Raw genomic sequence first — 21,139 nt, 5'->3', positions numbered from 1 at the left:
GGAGACAGCTCAGACTCAAAGAGTCAGGCCTGAATTCTCCCATCAGGCTCATTTCAAGCTAAAGAGTGAGGAAACCTGGGAGGTTAGTGCGATTAGGGGGATTATACTACTCATGGGATCCAGGACCACCAGCCTTGGCAGTGGAGTCTGGAAAGCTAGCTTGTGCCAGGGGTTTGAAAGAAAGTCCGGTGGGCAGTTTTTAAGAGTTTGCTTGAAGTGAAGTGAAGTGAAAGTTGCTCAGTCGTGTCTGACTCTTTGTGACCCCACAGACTGTATAGTTCATGGAATTCTCCAGACCAGAATACTGGAGTGGGTAGCCATTCCCTTCTCCAGGGGATCTTCCCAACCCAGGGATCAAACCCAGGTCTCCCGTATTGCAGGCAGATTCTTTACCAGCTGAGCCACAAAGGAAGCACCCCCCCCCCATTTGCTTGAAGGCTTTTCAACCCCCAGAAGCCACAAAGTTCCATCTAGTCCAGGTCAGAAATCCAAGATCCTGAAAGCAGAGCCACAAAAATAAACCCTGTTAGGGGGACAGAAAGGCTTTCCCCTCTTTGTCTCTTGCCCTTCTGAGGAAATGTTCTGCTCTGCCTAAATTCTGCATAAAATCTTGATGGTCCAGGTAACTCCCACCAGCTCTAAAGCTAATCCCTTCAAGGGATTAGAGGACTCAGGACTCTTCTTCCTCCAGTCCCTCCCCAAGGAAAGGAAGCAATCTGAAAACCCACAAGAATCCTCCTCCTCACAAACGAAGAGCTGAAGCAGCACCAATCAAGATTCCAACATCAAACTCTGATGACACAGATTTTGCCAATAACTTGAAACCTAGCTTTGTGAAGAGGCCTCATCTGAGAATCAAAATGCCCTATAGCTGTGCTTTAATAGAAAGAGAGGCAGAAAAACAGGTCCTTTGAAGCAAATCACATTTCCTTCATTTTAGACACCAGACTTGGCCATTAAGGATCAGTCATCATCTTGACACTCCAGAAAAACAGAACGAGACTATTGCTTAGTCCAAACGCCCATCAATAATAGAATGAACAAATAAACTATGGTACAGAGGAATACTATATAGCAATGTAAATAAATGAACTACACCTACGTAAAACATAAATAAAATTTTGACCAAAAAAAAACAATATCCATGTATCAAAAAGCACATACTGGATGATTCCACAACATTAGAAGTCAAGATAATGGCCACCTGGGGAGGTGTGACAGGAAAGGAAGTTTCAGGATTTCCAGAGGGCTGTGAATGCCGTTTCTCATTCCAGGTTCTAGTTAAAGAGGTGTGTCCAATGTGTAAAAATTCACTGAGCTGCAAACTTATAACTTGGGCATGTTGCTTTATAAGTAGCTCTTAAAAGTGTTACAAATATATGTATATCATTTTTATATGTGGGGAGAGAAAGAGAATGAATGAACGAATATGAATGCATTCTTTCCATTCCAGGTAGCAACATTTCTCTAGAAACTACAATTCTGTTAACAAGTTTTTATTTGCATTTGCTTATTTGAGAAAAGCTGTTACCCTGCTCTGGTCCCACACAGAAGCTCTTTATGTCTCTCAGGAAAAAAAAAAAAAGACTATACAGTTTAAAGTCTCTTTTATTTCATGAAATGATGCCAAATACTTTGGAGTACTTTTGTCATCTGTTCATTTTCAGGAAAACCAGACCTTTTTTCTCCCTGTGCTGTACCTCTATGTCAGTCAGGGTCAGTTAATTGCTGTAAGAAATGTCCCCTAAATCTCACAAGAAGAGTTCACTTCTCCTTCATGTGAAAGCCGATCAGGTGGTGGCAGACAGCCTTCTATGCGGTAACTCTGGGACCCAGGGCTCCTTCTGTCTGACGGCTCTACCACCCCTGAGGGCCTTGGAGTCTTCTAAATCCTCTGCATGCAGCCAGCACAGTGGGGAAGAAATAAACTTCAGAGGGCTATGCACGAGCTTTTATAAGCCCATCCCAGAGTAGAGTAATTACCCCTTCCACCTTCCACTGGACAGAACTCAGTCACATGGTCCCACCTAACTGCAAGGGGAGCTGGGAAATGCAGTAGAGCTGTGTTGCCCGGGGGAAAGGGAAAGAGCTGGTGAGCACCCTAGGAATTCTCTGTCACAGTCTACTCAGATCGGTCCTCTTCTTTCTTCTGCTAGATGTCCCACGCCTGGTGTCGGACTGCAGGGAGCAGAACACAAAGCCCTGGGTGAGTCATTACAGGACATGATACAGACCAGCCCAGAAAAGGAGGGCTTGGGTATCCACACTCAGCGCCACTTCCACAATGGCACACGTCCTCAGCCAGGCCATCAGTGGAAGGCCACTCTCATTTTCACCATGCATCCAGCTGGCCGGAATATTTATGCTGGTTGAGGAGCCATAGAGGCTGAGTTTTACGCATTGTTCCATCTATTTCCTTTACTCAAGCCCCCTGATAATGATAAAACAACAACAAAAACAGGAGCACTGATGGCACCAGGTATTCCTTAGCCTTACTATGTCTTCTGTGGATACGGCACACGCTGCCGGAGCTGTCCATGGACTGAGGTACTCCAGCTTCACTCAACAAGATTGTTGTGAAGATTCTCTGTGATTAGTCCTAAAAGTATTCCCATTTCACAGATGAGGAAACTAAGACCAAAAAGACTACAAATTTGACCAAAGTCGCACAGCTGGCAAGTGTCAGAACTGAGAGAATCAGAGGTCAACATGGCCTTTGATGAGAAAGGCAGCTGGGGTCAGGAATGCAACCTGTGATCAGGACAAAAATCCCAACCTTCCGGGTATAAACCCTGAACTCAAGCTTCCTCAAGAGGGATTGACTCAACCAAGGTGAACAGGCCACAGAAAGGAGTACAGAGCAATACAGAAAGAAAACCAAGTCCATCCTGAGAAGTCAAGGAGGGTTTTGGTGTTTTTGTTTTTGTTTTGTTTTGTTTTTAATTTTCCTTCTCATTCAATGTGCTAAGTCGCTTCAGTCGTGTCCGACTCTGTGACCCCGTGGACTGTAGCCCCCAAGGCTCCTCTGTCCAGGCATGCCTGGTTCTCCACGCATGAATACTGGAGTGGGCTGCCATTTCCTTCTCACTCAATAGCTGTTTAAAAACTCAGAACTGACAAATCCATCAAGAAAACCCAAAAGGGCTTCAAAAATTTACCCTGACCAGCCAACACTCTTTTATAGTCTACACCATTCACTGTCTTTACTCAAATGTGTTTGGAAGTGAATCTCATTTCTCACTATCACCTCTCACCCTATCACGAGGCTGAGATTTGCTGGGTTTAGGCTATGGGGAAAGGGTTAAAATAAAACCACACAAGCAGCAACCTTATGCAACATATGTTCCTTCATGCAATTGGATTAGTTTTAATTAGTGAAGGCTCAAACTTTGCCAGCTGAGCCCTAGTGACATCTGATACCTGAGGAGGGTTCCAAAATCTCTTCTCTCACACTGAAGGCATTTAACCCAAGTGAAACTCTCCACAAACTTTCCATGACATCCTTCCCAGTGTCTTTCCTCAGTTTGCCCACTCTCCCCCAACACTGCCCCAAACTTTGAAGCATCCTTATCTCCTGTTTACAAGGCAAAAAGCCCTATGGCTGTCACATGGAGAAGGATTTCTGTGGTATTTATTCATGCTGCACTCCCCACACCACACACAAAGTTCATCTCCACAATCAAAGTCTTGAGAAACACGCGCCATCTTGCAAATGGAAGAACTTCAGGGGTGAAGAGAGGGCTGGCTGAGGCAGCTGAACTCTGATGTGAAATTCAAATTGAAAACACAGCTATACTCGCATTATTAAAATACAGATCCAGGCTAAAGGAATGGAGTCCAGATGCACACTGGAGAGAAACATAAATATTGATATTATATTCTAATGAGCATTATGTCTCACTGGCTGTCATCCTTCCCCCTAGCTCCTAGTTCTTTCCTCCCTCAGATGTCTAGTAGCGAAAATCAAGAGTAGCTGAACTCCAGAGTACAGCTCCTTTTCCCACACATCTAAATGCACTTCAATGTAATAATAATAAATCATCTTTTAAACAACTTTCTTCATCCTCCAGCCAGGCTTCAAGCATCAGCTGAAAACAGTTGCAAATCAGCATTCTCTGCTACTTAAAAATTTGCCTAAAAGTAACAAGTTCTTTTTTTTCCCATCTCTTTTTAAATGCTACTTTAGCTCTATCTTAGAAAATTCCTATTTCTAAGTTACCCCTGGGGCCTCTGAGGCCAGATTCTTAGCCTTGTGTCAAATGGAACTCTCCCTAACGCCTGCCACCAAGACATCGTAAAGAGCCAGCGCCCTCAGAATGAAGTGAGGAAACTCCACTATTTTCAATCTGTTAGAAATCTTTTTTTGGCGTTCAATCTTGTTTCTTAATTGGGGTACAACTGCCATACATTATATTAGTTTCAGGTATGCAACATAATGGTTCAATATTTGCACATATTGTGAAGTGATTGCTCCGATAAACCTAGCTAACATCCACCACACCTTACGTAATTACAATTTTTTTTCTAGTGATGAGAACTTTTAAGATTTACTGTCTTAGCAACTTTCAGATATACATCACTATTGATCATAGTCATCATGCTCTGCATGGCATCCTTGGCACTTACTTAGCTTAGAACTGGAAGTTTGCTCCTTTGCTCCTATACATGGAATCCCCAGTTCTTAGTAGGATCCTACCGGATACTCCACAAGTTTCTGTGGAATCATTATCTTCCATGGCCGTATTCACACAACAGCCCTGGCAGGGGCTGAGGTAAGAGCACCAGAGTTAACATGCTGCTTTCTTACCTTAAAGGAGTACTTACGCTATCTGAAGTGAGGGAACAATTTCTATCTTAACCAGAGTGTGGGTTACACAGTGGGTCCATTTATAAAAAACTCACCAAGCTACACATTTGAGGGCTGAACATTTCTCTGGATGGAAACTGTACACTGACTTTTTAAAGAAGACTATCCGTTAGGATGCCTTTTCCATTTTTCCGAGACAGCAAAATAAGATTCATCAAGACTCCAGAAGTGCCTGCCTCCTCAACATTCAGAAATGGCTTTGCAAACAAAACACATTAGACACGTGAGATTTTGCTTTTGCTCCTCCTAAAAGGAGCAAGGCACACTGTAGTCTGGTTTCTTTTGGAGCAAGTCTGGCAGAGTAAGAGGGGAGGGGGGCTTTCCTCTCATTTTCAGTTTTAGGCCCATCTGTATAAGCTGAGTTGCCTAGCCCTGAATATGAAACAAAAGATGCCAACAGCTCTAAGTTGGATCCAGCTGCTTCTGGTTACTTCCACCAAACCACTACTGCTTCTCACCAGGATGGCCTCCAACTTGGACTGTCTATTTCTACCTCTGCCTCTCTCAACAGTCTCTTCATGGCCCAGTAGCCAAAGTGATGCTTTTAAACTCTAAGTCAATTATGTTACCGCTAGGCTCGAAACTCTCCAGCAAGTCCCCATTTCACTCAGCGCAAAAGGCAAAGTTCTCACTCACAACGGCCTACTTGACAATGCCGAGCCGCCTTCCAGCCCCCTCCCTGGCCTCCTCTCCTGCCACTCTCCTCCCTGCTCGCTCGACCGCATGGGCTGTCCCTCCATCACACAAGGCATGCTGTCACCTCAGCGCCATGGCAGGAGCTCTGGTTTCCTCTGCTGAAACGCTTCCTCTCCGCTCGCGAACTCATTAATTCCCTCACATGTCCCCAATCTTCACTTAAATGCTGTTTCCTCAATGAGGCTCACCTGACCACCCCATTGAAACCAGCAACCTCATTCCAATCCTACGGATGGCCCTCATGCTGTGCTAGTAGCTTTTCTGCCCATGCCACTGATCACCTACTAACATGCTTTGAAATCTCCTTAAAAGTGTCAGGTTTGTTGTTTATGGATTGTCTCTCTCCTCTGTAAACACCTTGTAACTTCTTGTTCACTGATGAAACCCCTAAAAGGGTGTCTGGCATATAATAAATGAGTGAATCTGGATGATAAGGTCACTGGTCAATTTTTTTTTATTCCGATACTTCTCTGCATGACAAAAAGAAGCCACAAAGGACACAGAAATCTTCAGAGCCATCTGAATGCGAAGAGGGACAGAGCACTGCTTGGTCAGCTGTCTCCTTCTCCCTGAGCCAGCAATTCAAAGATTCAGGCACACGTTTATACTTACTTGGAAAAAATGAACACGGGCCTCCCACTCTGCATGATCCAATTATAGTTCCAATAAAATAACAGCCGATAATTACCAGGGGCTCACAGGGACAGCTCTAAGTGCCTGAACATCTGACTCCCCGGTCCTGTCAACAACTGGATGCAGCAGGCACTGGGTTTATCTCCATCCCATAACAGATGAAGAGCGAGGACCCAGGATTTGAACTACGTGATCAGACTTCAGCATCCGTTTTCTTAACCACATGTCTGCTTCCTCTCAACAATGAGATAAACCAGATACCTGACAACCTTGCTCAAACTAAGCCCAAGCACACTCCGAACGTTATGAATCCCAAACCTTTCTTGAAGGTACAGAGCACAGGGACATAAGGTTCTCACCAGGTATCCTCCAAGAAAGGCAGGGACGAGCACTTGAATTCTCTGGTTTTGACAAACCAAGCACTTCGCAGGCAGAGAGATGGACTCTAGGACCCAGAGAGTCCTCTTGCTGTCCAACTTTATAGTCATTCGATGGCTGCAACACCAAAGCAGATTCCCCCAAATAAACTCTTTATGCATTATACACAAGAACATTTAAATAGCCCCTCTGATGGCTGCGAGTGAGTCCAGTTTGAGCCAGACTAACCTCATTTCCCTTTTGAGTAGGGTTATTAGACTGGGAGATCAAAGGAATGCTACAGACATATGGTATCTTGATTTCAGCAAACCATTTGACAATCACTCATGATGATAGATCTTGTGGGCAACGTGGAGAAATGTGGTTTGAATGGGAAGGTGGGGGGAGCATTCAGGGCTGCTGCAACAATGGTACCCAAGGAACAGCGATTAACAGACGTCAACTTGGAGGGATGCTGTTAGTACTGCCTGCCAGTGGGCTCTGGCCTTGAGTCCATCTGAACATTAATTTTATCAAAGATGTGGGTGATGGGCTAGAATCATGTTTATGATGTCTGCAGAGAGCAGACTGCTGTGGGCAGTAGCTGACACATTGAATCAAGATTTTAAGCCATCAGCACTGATTGGAAATGAAAGAGCAAAGCAAGCAAGATTCAATTTAACAGAGACAATGGGGGAGTCTTGTGAAATTTAAGTTCAAAAATACCAACTACATAAATGGAACAGAGGAAGCCACGGGTAAAAGAACTGCCACCATAAAGGATAGGGGTTTGTTGGGCATAAGAGCAATCATGCAGCAGCAGTGTCCTGCAAATGGTTAAAGCAACAAGGGCCACCTTAGTCCTAGGGGGATATCAGACAGAGAAAGGAACAGGTACACTTCTGCTCGCCACCTGTGGCAGGGGGCAACCAGAGTAGAGGGGACAGGAAACTCGGCATCAAGAGTCCTGGCTGAAGGAACTAAAGTTGTTTCATCTGGGATGAAGAAAACTTAGAAGTGACAATAATAGTCACCTCTAGACACTTAATGATGTCCTGGAAAAGAGATGATAAGCAGATTCCATATGGCTCCAGACAACAGATCAGGACTAAAAGGCAGGCACTGCCAAAAGACAGATTTAGTCTCAGTGTAGGTAATGACTGCTTTAGAGTGGTAACTCTCCAGTAACAAAGTTGGGATGTGGGTGGCCTTTCCTAGGAATCTTGGAGGGCACAGAAAGTCAATGGGCTTCCACTTGGGACATCTTTAAAAAGAGTCCCACCTTGGGTGGGCAGTTGGATGTGATGGATGCTAAGGTCTTTCCCAACTCTAAGATCCCAAGACTCTCCAACTCTTGTTAACTTCATTTTATTCTTGGTTAACTTTGAGAGTCCCTTGGACTGCAAGGAGATCAAACCAGTCCATCCTAAAGGAAATCAACCCTGAATATTCATTGGAAGGAATGATGCTGAAGCTGATGCTCCAGTACTTTGGCCACCTGATGCAAAGAGCCGACTCATCGGAAAAGTCCCTGATGCTTGGAAAGATTGAGGGCAGGAGGAGAAGAGGACAACACAGGATGAGATGGTTGGATTGCATCAGTGACTCGATGGACATGAGTTTGAGCGAGCTCCAGGAGTTGGTGATGGACAGGGAAGGCTGGCGTGCTGCAGTCCATGGGGTCACAAAAAGTCAGACACAACTGAGCAACTGAATGACAACAGTTTTGAAGGACTTAGATGTTTCATAATTAAGTGATTTTTCATCATATGGATGATCAGGTCCTCAGAAGCTCTATTTCAGTACACTCAAACCTTCTCATGTTCTCACGCCTGTCTTAGTCATTTACAAAGATGAGCTAGACAGGATCTCTGCCCTTTGTGGGCTTACAGTCTGCTTAGGAGGGTTCGCCAAAACCTTATTTCAACAAATTTAGACCTTAGAATGGGAGCTTTACATTCAGAAACCATTCTTACCTCATTATCTTCTGTTTTAACTTGTTATCAAGATGTGATTCATGAGGAATTCTTGATGCGAAAAGAACTTTCAGGAGGTTTTGTGACTGAGGGTTTCTTCTGGGGATACTCTTCCCATGATTGTTTTTAAGTGTCTCACAAAATCTTGTGGTTCACGGTTTTTATTAGAGTAAAAATAAATTCAACTGAACTATCGAAACAAAATTCCAACTACGTTTAAAACTGTCTTTGTTCTAAAATTTCAAAATATTGGAAATTCCCTGGTGGTCCAGTGGTTACGACTCAGCACTTCCACTGCCATGGGCCTTGGTTCAATCCCTGGTCAGAAAACTAAGATCCTGAAACCCACAAGAGTGGCAAAAAAAAAAATTCAAAATCAGTGGATCTTTAAGATGTTTGGGCTAACACGGGACAACAGGAAAGATGTCATGTATAATTGGAACTTAAAGGTGATGACCATTATAGACAAGAAGCCCTGAGATTGAAGATGTGTCTGAGTGCTTCTGTGGAATTTACACTTTCCTGATGGCATTGTGTAGAAAACACTTCCACAAACACAAAGAGAGAAATCTTTACTGTTACCATCTTAGAAATACCAGCCCAACAGAATCACAATTATTTCCTAGGTAAAATAGTTTGGTAGTTTTGATTTAAAAGCCCAATTCAGTACAAGAAAAGTCTAAAAAGAAATGTGTTGCTGTTACTGGTTATGAGGAAGTTATACCCATGGATTATTAACCTTTGAAAGATTGCTTTCTTCTCGGTTGCTCCATGAGAGGTTTTAAAGCAGCTTTCAGTAGAGCTGTTCGGATTCCATAATGTCTCAGAAAAACTTGCTGAGTAGAGCCAGGAGGAAAAGACACCTAACCACAGCGCAGAAAACATCCCTCCCCCCCACCACCAAAAAAAAACAAAAAAACACATGAACCAGACTGTAAAGGGGTTTTGTGAGTGGTAGAATGAACAGAATGGGGAGGAAAGGGATCATCCTTCCAAAAGCAGGCTGAACCCATGATGAGCATTGCCATACCAAACCCAAATGAACGACTCACCCCAAGTGTTACTTCTTAGACTACTTCTGGCTTTAGCAGTTTGGGGCTCAGCTGTGGCTGAGATTATGTATTCCAAATAGGTAGCATGGATCTCTTGGGGCCATCACTGGCCCAATTCCACAGGAAAACAAAGGGTACTCTCAAAGGCTGGCTGACAGAACACTGAGGAAATGATGGAGTATGTCTTCATCATTGTAGGCCTGAGTTTGCTTTGTGCCCCTTCTCACTTTTGAAGTACTGAAGACCTCCTCCCACCCCAATAAGAGGTTCAAACTGTGAGCCCACTTAAGGGTGGTAGGTTATATCCAGACCCACCACTGAGCGTCTGGAAGGGTGTGCCCATGTGGCAAATGTAATAATCCTCAGGAAAGAAGTTTAGGGAAAAAGAAAGAGAAGTGTGACCTCTACCATACTCTCGGTCCCAGGTCTTCACCTTCACAGTTCAAAGATTACACAGACTGTTCTGGCATGGGCTCTCCCAGACCTTATAAGCACAAGTGCAAGCTCAAGGGCAAGAAGGTTTTATGGGCATTGACCCCAGGGAGCACCCATAGGTAAGAGATGGGGAAAAGAAGGCAGAGCATACACAGTGTGTCTGAGACACGTCACCACGGTGAGCAACTACAGCTCAGTCCTCTGGTGAACTCTGAGAGATGGTACAGAACATGCCTTGGAGCTCTCTCATCCAAGGGGCAAGGAAGCAGGGCCATGGTCCCCCAGTGTCCTATCCATAACTGGTTGAGTACTGCTTCAGGGGCATTAACTCACTGGCACTTCTGGATTGCCCTCTGTGCAGGGCCTAGCATGGTCCATCAGGCAGGAAAAAAAAAAAAGAAGCCCCAGGCACAGTCACAGGAGTTAGCAGTAAGCAGCCTTCAGAATCTGAGAAGGCAATGGCACCCCACTCCAGTATTCTTGCCTGGAAAATCATGGATGGAGGAGCCTGGTAGGCTGCAGTCCATGGAGTCGCAAAGAGTCGGACACGACTGAGCGACTTCACTTTCACTTTTCACTTTCATGCATTGGAGAAGGAAATGGCAACCCACTCCAATATTCTTGCCTGGAGAATCCCAGGGACAGGGGAGCCTAGTGGGCTGCTGTCTATGGGGTCACACAAAGTCAGACGCGACTGAAGTGACTTAGCAGCAGCAGCAGCCTTCAGAATGAGAGGTGAGAGCTGAAGGAATCTAGCAGAGCACCCACACAGTCTGCTGTCCAGAAAGAGAAAAGCTAAGATAAAGGTTAGCACACAGTTCTAGAAAATTCGCAGGTGGAAGGCAGCAAGCAAGGGATCAGGTTCCACTGTACCAAGAAGATGACAATTCCACAGATTAGCAAAGAAAGCACAGAAATGAGCCAGTGAAATGTTACAAAGAGAAAAGCAATATACACATTGGCCTGAAGAACAAGAAAGCCTGGTGACTTAGGTTCCAGTAGAGCTCAGTGTGACTGGACTGGGGTGGAAGGTGGGGAAGGCAGGGAGAGACATGACAAGTGGACAGAAGCATGTTGATTTAAACATTGGAACTGCTCTAGATTTGTGTAGCCACTCATGGGAGAAAAGTCTAATGTTTGCAAATACAGTTTGTGCACTCAGACCTGGACCCTAATTCTAGGCTCCAGCACTTTCCAGCTGTTACTACCTAGAGTAAGTTGTTAACTCTCAGTAAAGTAGGAAAATAACAGGACAATAACTCTCATAGAGTCATTGTGAAGATTCAATATGATGATTCATACAATGATCTTAGCACAGGGCTTGACATAGAGCAAAACTCAATGAATGTTAACCAGAAAAATAAAATCAATCCACTCGTTAGATAACAAACATGTCACTGCAGTAAAATGGGGAAATGATGGTCTTTTCAGTATGTGGCAATGGATTAATCCACAGGGAAAAATGCATCTTGCCCCTTCTTCCCACCATGTGTAAATACCAATTCCATGTGAATCATGGATCTAAATGACAAAGTCCAAACAAAAAAACTTCTAGAATATAGAAGAATATCTTCATGACCCTGGGCTTAGTGAAGAATTTAAAAACAAATAAAACCGAGCACAAAGAACACTAACCATAAAGAAAAGGATCCATAAAGCGGATTACATAAAAACAAGAACTTCTGCTCACCAAGAGGCAACACTAAGAGAGTGAGAAGGCACATGACAGAGGGAGGGTAATTGCAACATCTACAGCTCACAAAGAACTTACACCCACAACACACAACAACTCCTACAAGAGAAGGAAAAACACACAAAGAACCTTATTGCAAAATGAAGAACAAATGAGGAAAGGAGAATATTCAAGTGGTCAAAAAATATATGAAAATGTCCTCAATCTCATAAGCTGTCAGTGAAATGCAAATTAAAACCACAATGAGACTTTTATTAGCTACCCACAGAGTAGCTACAATTAAAAAGACCATACCAGTGTTGGTAAGGACATGGAGCAACTGGAACTTGCATATACTTCTGGGAGTATAAATTGGTACCACCAGTTTAGAAAACTGTTAGGCAGTAGCTACTAAAGCCAAACATATATATCCGCTTTGATCTAGCAATTCCACTTTTAGACATATTCCAAACAATTGTGTACATATATGTGTGTGTGTATGTATATATACAATATTCCAAACATAAGCCCACCAGAAAGCACATAGAAAAACATCTGTGGTGATAGCCCTACCCTGGAAATAACCCAAATATTCATCATTAGAACAGACCAACAAATGGTGGTATATGCACACGATGGAATTTTATTCAGCAATGAGAAGGAACAATCTACTGTATATACAACAACATGGAAGACTCTTATAAATATAATATTGGGTGAGGAACACTAGACACTTAAAGGTATATATACTATGTGATTCCACTTACACAAAGTTCAAAAACAGGAAAACCTAATTGACAGAAGAGGTCTGCCCTTGAGGAAGAGGGTAGTGACGGATAAAATGGGCCTTGGGAGGGTGGTTCAAGATACAGCAATGTTTTCTTCCTTGATCTTGGTGATGGTTATGTGAGAGGCTCACTTTGTGAAAGTTAACCAAGCTATACATTTATGGTCTGTGCCCTTTTCTGTTGATTTTCCCGATGGCTCAGTGGTAAAGAATTTGCTTGCAAAGCAGGAGCCACAGGAGATGTGGGTTTGATCCCTGGGTTGGGAGGATCCTCTGGGGGAGGGCATGGCAACACATTCCAGTATTCTTCCCTGGAGAATCCCATGGACAGAGAAGTGTGGTGGGCTACAGTCCACAGGGTCACAAAGAGTTGGACACAACTGAGTGACTTAGCATGAATTTTCAGCTTCAATATAAAAAGTACTTTAAGACTCAGAAACTAAATACAATCACTGCTACTGCTAAGTCACTTCAGTCGTGTCCAACTCTGTGCGACCCCATAGACGGCAGCCCAACAGGCTCCCCCGTCCCTGGGATTCTCCAGGCAAGAACACTGGAGTGGGTTGCCATTTCCTTCTCCAATGCATCAAAGTGAAAAGTGAAAGTGAAGTCGCTCAGTCATGTCCGACCCTCAGCGACACCATGGACTGCAGCCTTCCAGGCTCCTCCATCCATGGGATTTTCCAGGCAAGAGTACTGGAGTGGGGTGCCATTGCCTTCTCCAAAATACAATCAACAGCAACCCAAAAGCCAATGTCATTCAAATGTCTCAGGATGAACAGTTTGGGATTGAGCCCCATGAAATAATTCCAAAATCTCCAGTTTTAGTGACCGAAAAGCTGGACTGAGTCCATGTTTATGACCGTAAGTCTCAGAAGGCTCTCCATACAGCCAGGGAACCCCTCCATACTTCTTTCCTGCATCCACATTCCCTTCCTGAGACAGCACTAATGCCTTGTCCTCTCTCCTCACATTACCAACACCCTCTCAACTGATGATCTCTCCAAGAAAGTCAGAGAAAAGAGATGGAATTGGGTAAGAACACCCCATCCCACTGCTACCAGTTCACCAGTCCACCTGTCCCTTTGCCCATATCTGTCATCTTCTCTCCAGTTCCTATGGGCAACAGTGCTCTGATCCCTTTCCCTCTCAGCCTCTCAAGGACTTCCATAATTGTCCAGTTCTTTCTCCAGCATCATCAATTCTTCCCTCTACATGGAATCTAAACATGCCTCAATATCAACACCTTTTATGAAAATCTCCCTGGGCCCTCTATTCCCCTCCAGCCACGGCCCCATTCCTCCCCTACCTTCAGAGCAACACTCCTTACAAGAGCTGTCTGTGCTTGCTCTCTCCTCTTCCACTTCTCCTGTTCTCTTCATCCCCTCTTATGTGGCCTTCCTCTCTACCCCTCCATTGAAATGGCACTTAGCAGGGCCACTCATTGCTAACAAGGTACCAGACTCAATGGTCTTACATCAGCACTTGTCTTCCTCTCAGAAGCATTTGACCAAAACGATTCCCCTTCCATTCCTGAGACACCTCCTCGTGGCTTCCATCATACCACTCTCCTGATTTTCCTTCTAGCTTGCTCACTGCTCTTTCTTCTTTACTAAACTTTTGAAGTTGGACTGCCCTAGGATAAGTCTTGGCCCCCTTTTCTTTACTCTCTACCTGGTCCTGAGCTCCAGGGTTTCACATATCATCTCTGCCCTTACATCTTGCATCTGCATCTCCAGCCTGGACCTCTCTCTTGAGTTCTGAATTCACACATCTAATTGTCTTAGACACAAGCATCTCATGTTAACATAGCACAAACAGAAAAGTATCAGTTCCATTCTCCCCTACCCCAACCATAAAAGATCTACTCTTCCACAGACCTTACCCGTTTTTGGAAATGGACCTTCTATAAGCTATTTAAGGAAAAAAAAACCCACTAGGAGTCATCCATAATAATTATTATTATTTTCTGCTCTTATACCCTGTAACCAATTCAATTGGTAAGTCCTGTCAATTCTATTTGCAAAATGAATTTACAATCTGAGCCTTTCTCACTGTCTACTGAGTCCCAGCCATGGTCACCACTTGCACCGTCTAACTGGTCTACCAGCCTCCAGACTTGCCTCCAGAGTGACTTTGCTGAAGTGTGTGTCAGATGATGTCACCCCTGCAAAAACCACCCCAGCTTGTCTCAGGGCAACAGGAAGAAGCTATCCAAGGATGAAGCAGCATGGAGAATGGTGATATGGGTGGAAAGGCTACACAGGGGTATGGAGGCACCCAGACACATTCAAGGGGGGAAGAAAAGGGAAGTCCGATCACTTTTAGGCTTCCTCTTCCTTTGAAACTCCCTTAGGCTTTGAGCAATGCTGAAGGGAGATGCATAACATAGCAAATGCCACTGGTTCTCCACCCACAAACAGCCCCTTTCCCCTTCCCAGGCGACCCCTGCAGACATTCCCAAACACGACACAGACATTGTATTTTAAATATTTATTTACTTGGCTACACGAAGTCTAAGTTGCAGCATGCAGGATCTTCACATCTAAAAGGTCCCGCATGCCACACCACAGACTTTTGACACCTCTCTGCATGGCCCAGGAGCCTGCTGAGCCCACACCTGGGGTGGGTCTCAGAAGCCAGGGAGTTCAGGCTCCAGGTGTTCTCCATCAGTGAGTGCTGAAAGTTGATGGATAAATACTCCAGCCTCCTCATTTCTCAGCGGAACACTTTCAGGTGTGTGCTGGATTGAACCCCAGTTGCCCACTCCCCCACTCCCTCCCCGTGCTTCATGGGATCCCCTCTCAAAGAAACTCCTTGCACAGAAATCTTTGTCTCCACCTCTGCACACTGAGAAACCCAAATTAAGACACAATACTGTGCTTTTCCTCCCAAAGCTAATGCCTTTATGACATCAAACAGGAACAATGTCATCCTAAATTTATGTGGACAAGAGAAGAGAGAGGTATGGGTACAAAGCATGGAGATCACATTTTAGAAAAATGTAAAAATAATAGGAGATTCTAAGCCTATCCCTTTTATTATATGAGCCCCATCTTTATTCAAGTATAAATACACATAAACAGAGTATGAAAGAAAGTGAAAAGTGAAAGTAGTCAGTCGTGTCTGACTCTTTGTGACCCTATGGACTGTAGCCCACCTGGCTCCTCTGTCCATGGAATTCTACAAGCAAGAATACTGGAGTGGGTTGCCATCCCCTTCTCCAGGGGATCTTCCCGACCCAGGGACTGAACCCGGGTCTCCCGCATTGTGGGCAAATTCTTTACCAGCTAGGCCACCAGGGAACTGCCTAAACAGAGTATATGTTCATCACTTGTAGGCACACACCAAAAATCCCCTTTTCTTCATTAACCATTAGTCTGTACTCCAACCAGTGTAAAGGATTGTATTAAATTCTGGGTACATAACTACCCACCTCTGCCTCTAAAGAAAAAAGGGAGAAAACTCATTCTCTCCAGTGTTGAGTTTCACTTATGAGAAATCTCATTTAAGGGGCAGTGTGTGTGACACACACACACACACACACACACACACACACACACACGGGAAATGTATGCACCACTCAACAGTCTGCAAAACTTCCCTCCACTCCTTTTGAAGTGAAATCACCACTCCCCCGACCGCACTCCCTAGATATCAGCGCTGTTGAAAGTGAAGGGCCTGTCCCTGCTGTGTGGTTTGGGGTAAAAAAGGAGGTAGGATTAAAGCGCTCATTTCAAGTCCCAAAAGTAAAATACGACTTGGCCCACGGCAGTCCTAATTCTTTCCAGAACTCATCCCCGGAATTGCCCTTTAAACAACCAGTCATTAACCCAACTCCGGGTCTTTTATAGCTGCGAAAACCGATCGCGCACATCATTTATTCATTACGCTTATTATTATTGTTATTGCAGAAAGCAGCGAATTCCCGGGCCAGGGTTCAAAGGGGTTTTACTTTATTTTATTTTGGGGAAGGAAGGCAGTGCTCGAGCGGGAAGGGTTGGTTAGAAGGCTGGGCCAGGTTGCAGGGCAGAGGTGCCCGGAAGTCCCCGGGGAAGAATGCCGAGAGCGCCCCCGCCCCGCGCGCTCAGTGGCCACCGCGCACCGGCGCAGCTGCTGCAGCAACCGGGGAAGCTTCTTATGTAAGTCGGAGGCGCTGACATCACCTTCGCTGTGAGCGTCGCAGCCGCTGAACTAGGCGCCAAAGGACCGGCATGCTAGCCTAGGGCCCCCGCCCACCGTCCGCTCGGTTCTAAATGACTCCGACACCTCCTGATTTGGCCAACAGTGCGCCAGGGGACCCTCCTGAGCGCCAGAATTACATTTATTGGGAGCCCTGGGATGTCGCAAGAGTGAAGTTAACAGGCAGCAAAGGTGCTCAGGGGTCTTGCACACGCGGGTGAAATTGGATGATAGTACACGTTGGGGTGGGGGGTGGGAGCGGGGCGCGGAATACCTCCAAGATTCTTGGAGGGAAGATGGCATAGAGAGTCATTCAGTAGGAACCCTGTTGTGGTCAGGCCAGGAGAGATGCCCAAGGGTCTCCTCGACCTCCCCAGGGTCCAGGACACTTCTCCCTCCACGCCCCTCCCAGGCCACAAGGCTGGAGCAGAGCACTTCGGAGTTCACTCTGGGAGGCGTGCGGCGCCGCGCTATGGCGCACACAAGCACAGGGCACAAGTCCGGAGCTCGGTGCAGCCCCTGAGGTCACAAGAGGGCCCAAACTGGCACAGCGTAGCAGAAGCTCTAAAAGGCCACTTCTCGAGCCTCCCCCCCCCCCCCCCCCACGCCAAGCACGCACTGGGATGGGGGTGGGAGGACTACACAGGGCTCAGGACGGGCTGCTGGAAACCACAGAAGTAGCACCAACCCTCTGCCTCCCGAGGAGGGACAGAGAAATCGAGCCCCAGAAGTCAATGACAGGCCCCTCTGCCTTCTCTGTCCCCATAAATGCTCCCTCTCAGTCCACCGCTGCCTTTGAGGTCAGAGACCGCCCCCTTTAACTTTCTCCCCTGGCGTCTGCATCCCTCACCCGAACTCTGGGAGGACTGGGGTGAGTCCCAGGGGAGGGGAGGGATGGGGAAGCAAGAGTAAGGTGTAAACCGCAGCAGGCGCGGCGCCGCGGGGTTGGGATTGCGGCGACCGCGGAGGGCGCGAGGGCGCGGCGCCGGAGCGAGCGCTAGGCGGGCGGACCGCGCGGGTACTCACGCACTGCCTCCTGCTTGGGGTCCAGCGTGCCGAGCACGCGCTGCACGCCGCCGAGCTTGCCCTGCAGCGCCCAGACGCGACGGTGGGTGAGCTGGATGTCGCTCTCGAGCTCCTGGAAGAGACTGCACGCGTGCCGGGCCACGTCCGAGAGCTGCCGGAGGACGCGGGCCAGCGCCGCGTTGCTGACCGCGCACAGGTCGAGCATGAGCAACACCGCGGTGGCTGCCGCTGAGGACGCCTCGCCAGCCACGGACGCCGCCTCCAGGACCCCTGCCACGCTCTCCTCACCCGCCGCGGGCGCCTCTCCGTGCGGTGGCGGCGCCTGGTCGGTTGGCGCGGGCAGTGGCGGCCCAGGAGGCGCGGGGGGTGCGCGGGGAGGATCCTCTGGCCCCGGCGCCACGGCCTCGTCCCGTCGGCCGGGCAGCTGCAGGGGCGGCGGCGGCGGCGGCGGTTCTGCGCTGCCTCCGATCGCGTCCTCCGCCGGGTCAGGCGCCGGGCGTCGCTGCCGGCACAGCCACTGCGGCTCCACGATCCGCTTGGAGAAAGGCATCCCGCGCAGCCGGGCCGCGACTTTCCGGTCTCCTCAAAGCGCCCCTGGCGAGCGGGGAAGCGGACGCGCCCACCTGGGTGGAGAGGCGGCTGGAGTCCGGCAAAGGTGCGTTCGGGCAGTCCAGATACGCAGGGGACTCCTTGCTCACCTGGCTTCCTCCTGTTCCCCGCCCTCCCCCTAGCAAATCAGTCCAGCCGGCCCGTGCACCGTTCCCTGAGTAGGATGACAAGCACGGGGCGCAGAAATCCCGGGGCGCGCCTAGGCTCTCCTCACTTGCTTCCAACCCGGGTCGGCTGGCTCAGCTCCATCATTCCTGCGCTCGCCGCCGCCGCCGCCCCGGCCGCTACCGCCGCCACCGCCTATATAAATGGGCGTGTGTGTATGTGTGTGTGTGTGTATGTGTATGCGCGCGCGAGTACGCGCACGCGCGTGTGTCTGGGTGGGTGGGTGGGTGTGAGTGTGTGCGCGCGCCTCAGTTTGAAAGTACCCCGGCACAGGCCTCTCCCCGCGCGCCTGTCGGCCGCTCCGGGGAGCAATTGCGCCCGGGATCTCTCGCCCTCTCTGGGCGGGGAGGTGGTTTCGGAAAGGCGCTTTGAAAACCCGGAGAGAGGAATCTGCCTCCAGCCCAGGCGCAGGAGGCGGCGCGGGGGCGGCGGGGCGGACGCTGGGCAGGGGAGGGGAAGGGGGAGAGGCCGGGGCGAGGGGGCGCAGCGCCCTGTGCGGCCGCTGGGAGTCACTGGTGGCCTCACCTCTCCAGGCTTGTTCTGATGCAAAGATACTTCCTCGCCTCGGTGGGGTTAGGATTGAGACTGTTAGCGTGGTGGGGGCGGGGAGTCCTCAAGTTGGGGTTGGGGGTGTAAGGGCGGAAGGAGGGTGGGGTATTGGGGATGCAGCAGCTTTGACGTGTTGGAGCAAGTTGCTTCGCCAAATTCCAGCTCTGAGCACGTCCTTTGCGTTCCTAGCAGGGAAAACTGGGCTGCCCCTCAGAGTGCATCCTGGTGTGGCCAGACTGGCAAACGTGCTGGCTTATACCCCTTCCTGGGTATTCGTCTGCCGCTGGGCTGGACCAGGACTCTATAAGAACATCATGAATGAGACCCAAACCACCCATGTGCAAAACCCCAGAAAACTGCTTGCAGAACTCATTGACACGTCAGGTGGGATAAACCAGATTACCTCCCTGTCACCCTACTCTGCTGATCACACACAGGGATGTTAAAGCTCTCCATCACAGAGCGTGTATGTGTATTCTGTAAATACACATATTTACAGAAGATTCACAGAAGAAAATAGTTTCCCCCTCTGGTTAACTGAAAGGTGTAATTTCTAAAAAGGCATGTACAGTATTTCAATTGCACCAGTCTAAGGCTGGATGCTGTCAGCCTAAAAGCTAAAAAAGAGTTTGAGAAATGTTAATAAAATGCATGCCTTCATCTCTCCAAAAAGAATACTGTAAAAATATTTTTTTTATTTTAAAGCCACAATCCAGATCTTGGGAATGCAGACTTCATTTCATGTGTCTAAAGAGAACATGGAAAAAATATGTTTTATGGCAACAATAAAGCCCTCCAGACCTGTGGTGGGGTCTCCTCTCCACTCTCCCTGCCTTTAGCAGCAGCCTGCATAAGGCCTCACGCTCGGCACTCTAGACGGGCTCACACTTCAGTTATAAAGGCTTCAACAGACATCCCTCTCCTACCTCAGAAAATAACATTTTTGTCGAGAGAGTGTCCTTGTTCATAAAAGATCCAGGCTGAGGATGTGGGGGTAAAAGAACATGATGTCTTCAAGGTACCCATGGAAGTGGTTCAGTAGCAACAAGAAGAATGATGGTGATAATGTATATGGACAAAGAAGGAAAAAAAGAAAAAAGGGCAAAATGTGCAAAATAGTGAGTCTAGATAAAGGGCATATTGGGATTCATGGTACATTTCCTTAAACTTTGAGTTTGTTTCCAAATAAAAAGTGAAAAAAGAATATTCTGGAAAAGCATCTTTTGGGAGTTTGTGTTTTTGTTTTTGTTTTTGTTTTTATCTCACAAATCTAAAGAGCTTAGAGCTGGCTGTTTTCAAATTCAGCTTGACTTTTTAAATATGTTCACAATTCTGAACATGAGTTCTTCTAGGTAGCCAAGCCACCCGCTCCTCCCTAAACACTGAGGCAGAAAGAATAATGAGGGTATGTAAAAGCATCCAGTTAGGGGGCCTTGCAATGGGTCTGCCCCACATCTCACTGCCCCTCCCCTGGCACTGCCCTAGTCCTAGCCTTCAGGGGCCAGTGCTTCGAGGCCAGCAGGACATGACCAGGGTGGGGTCTCATTCCTAAGGGGAGCTTTGGATTATTGGGGAATTCCTTCCTTGGCCCTGACCACCAGACAGAGGTGATTGAAGAGGAGGACAGAAAGTCCCATGGGGAGGGGAAGCTGTCCTCCAGGCCCAGGAGGAGTAGAATTCCAGGAAGTAATTAAGTTCTAGAGCAGGCTAGCTACCTTGGTGTCTGCCCCAAAGCAGTCAGCAGAGTCAGGACTTCAAAACGATTCAAAGTACAGTTCGGCTGTGTGAAAAGGGAAACTTTTTGTCATCTCCTGGACTCCTGCTCATGTGCTAAATGAAGCCACGTGGACAAAATAAAAAGCTCTGATTGTGGCTATTGATCTCCTTCATTCTCAGTGCCCCCCCCCCTCCAAAACGTCCTCTGGTAGCCTGCAGGGACCTCTCAAGGTCACTTCAGCATTTTCTTCTTGATAAGTGTGAAGGATAGCTTTCCTTTCAAAGTCACCAAAAATAAAACTAATACAAATTAAAATATGCATTCATACCGGTGGGCTGATGTCTTTCTCAGTCCACTGGAAGGTGTGAATAAAGGCACTTTTAGAGAAGTGATTGTTAGGCTTCCCAGACACTGTC

At 47.3% G+C, this 21,139-nt stretch overlaps 1 protein-coding gene and 1 long non-coding RNA gene across 29 annotated transcripts in view; both read right to left on the bottom strand.

Annotated features, from left to right (window-relative positions):
- The window catches only part of NHS (NHS actin remodeling regulator), a 501,937-nt gene that overhangs the window by 328,800 nt on the left and 151,998 nt on the right, over window positions 1–21,139 (bottom strand). For 5 of the 28 annotated variants that reach the window (XM_044937042.2, XM_044937052.2, XM_044937043.2 and 2 more), the window contains exon 1: window positions 5,628–6,169. The exons of 17 other annotated variants lie outside the window; for them this stretch is intronic. Coding sequence is in view for 3 of the 11 variants with exons in the window: in XM_044937028.2 (XP_044792963.2) it covers window positions 17,684–18,233 (550 nt within the window). In the remaining 8 variants the exon portion in view is untranslated. 6 more of the 28 variants (XM_044937030.2, XM_025276542.3, XM_044937028.2 and 3 more) reach the window with 5 other exon arrangements.
- On the bottom strand, window positions 1,115–5,497 carry LOC123331895. The gene is made up of 2 exons (XR_006548704.2): window positions 4,903–5,497; window positions 1,115–2,178 (listed from the first exon to the last, which is right to left on the bottom strand). It is a non-coding gene; the product is annotated as an uncharacterized LOC123331895 (long non-coding RNA).

This window comes from Bubalus bubalis, chromosome X, assembly GCF_019923935.1.
Source record: "Bubalus bubalis isolate 160015118507 breed Murrah chromosome X, NDDB_SH_1, whole genome shotgun sequence".
Taxonomy (NCBI): domain Eukaryota; kingdom Metazoa; phylum Chordata; class Mammalia; order Artiodactyla; family Bovidae; genus Bubalus; species Bubalus bubalis.
The sequence above is the reverse complement of the archived record's forward strand: the minus strand, read 5'-3'. Positions and strand labels throughout refer to the sequence as shown.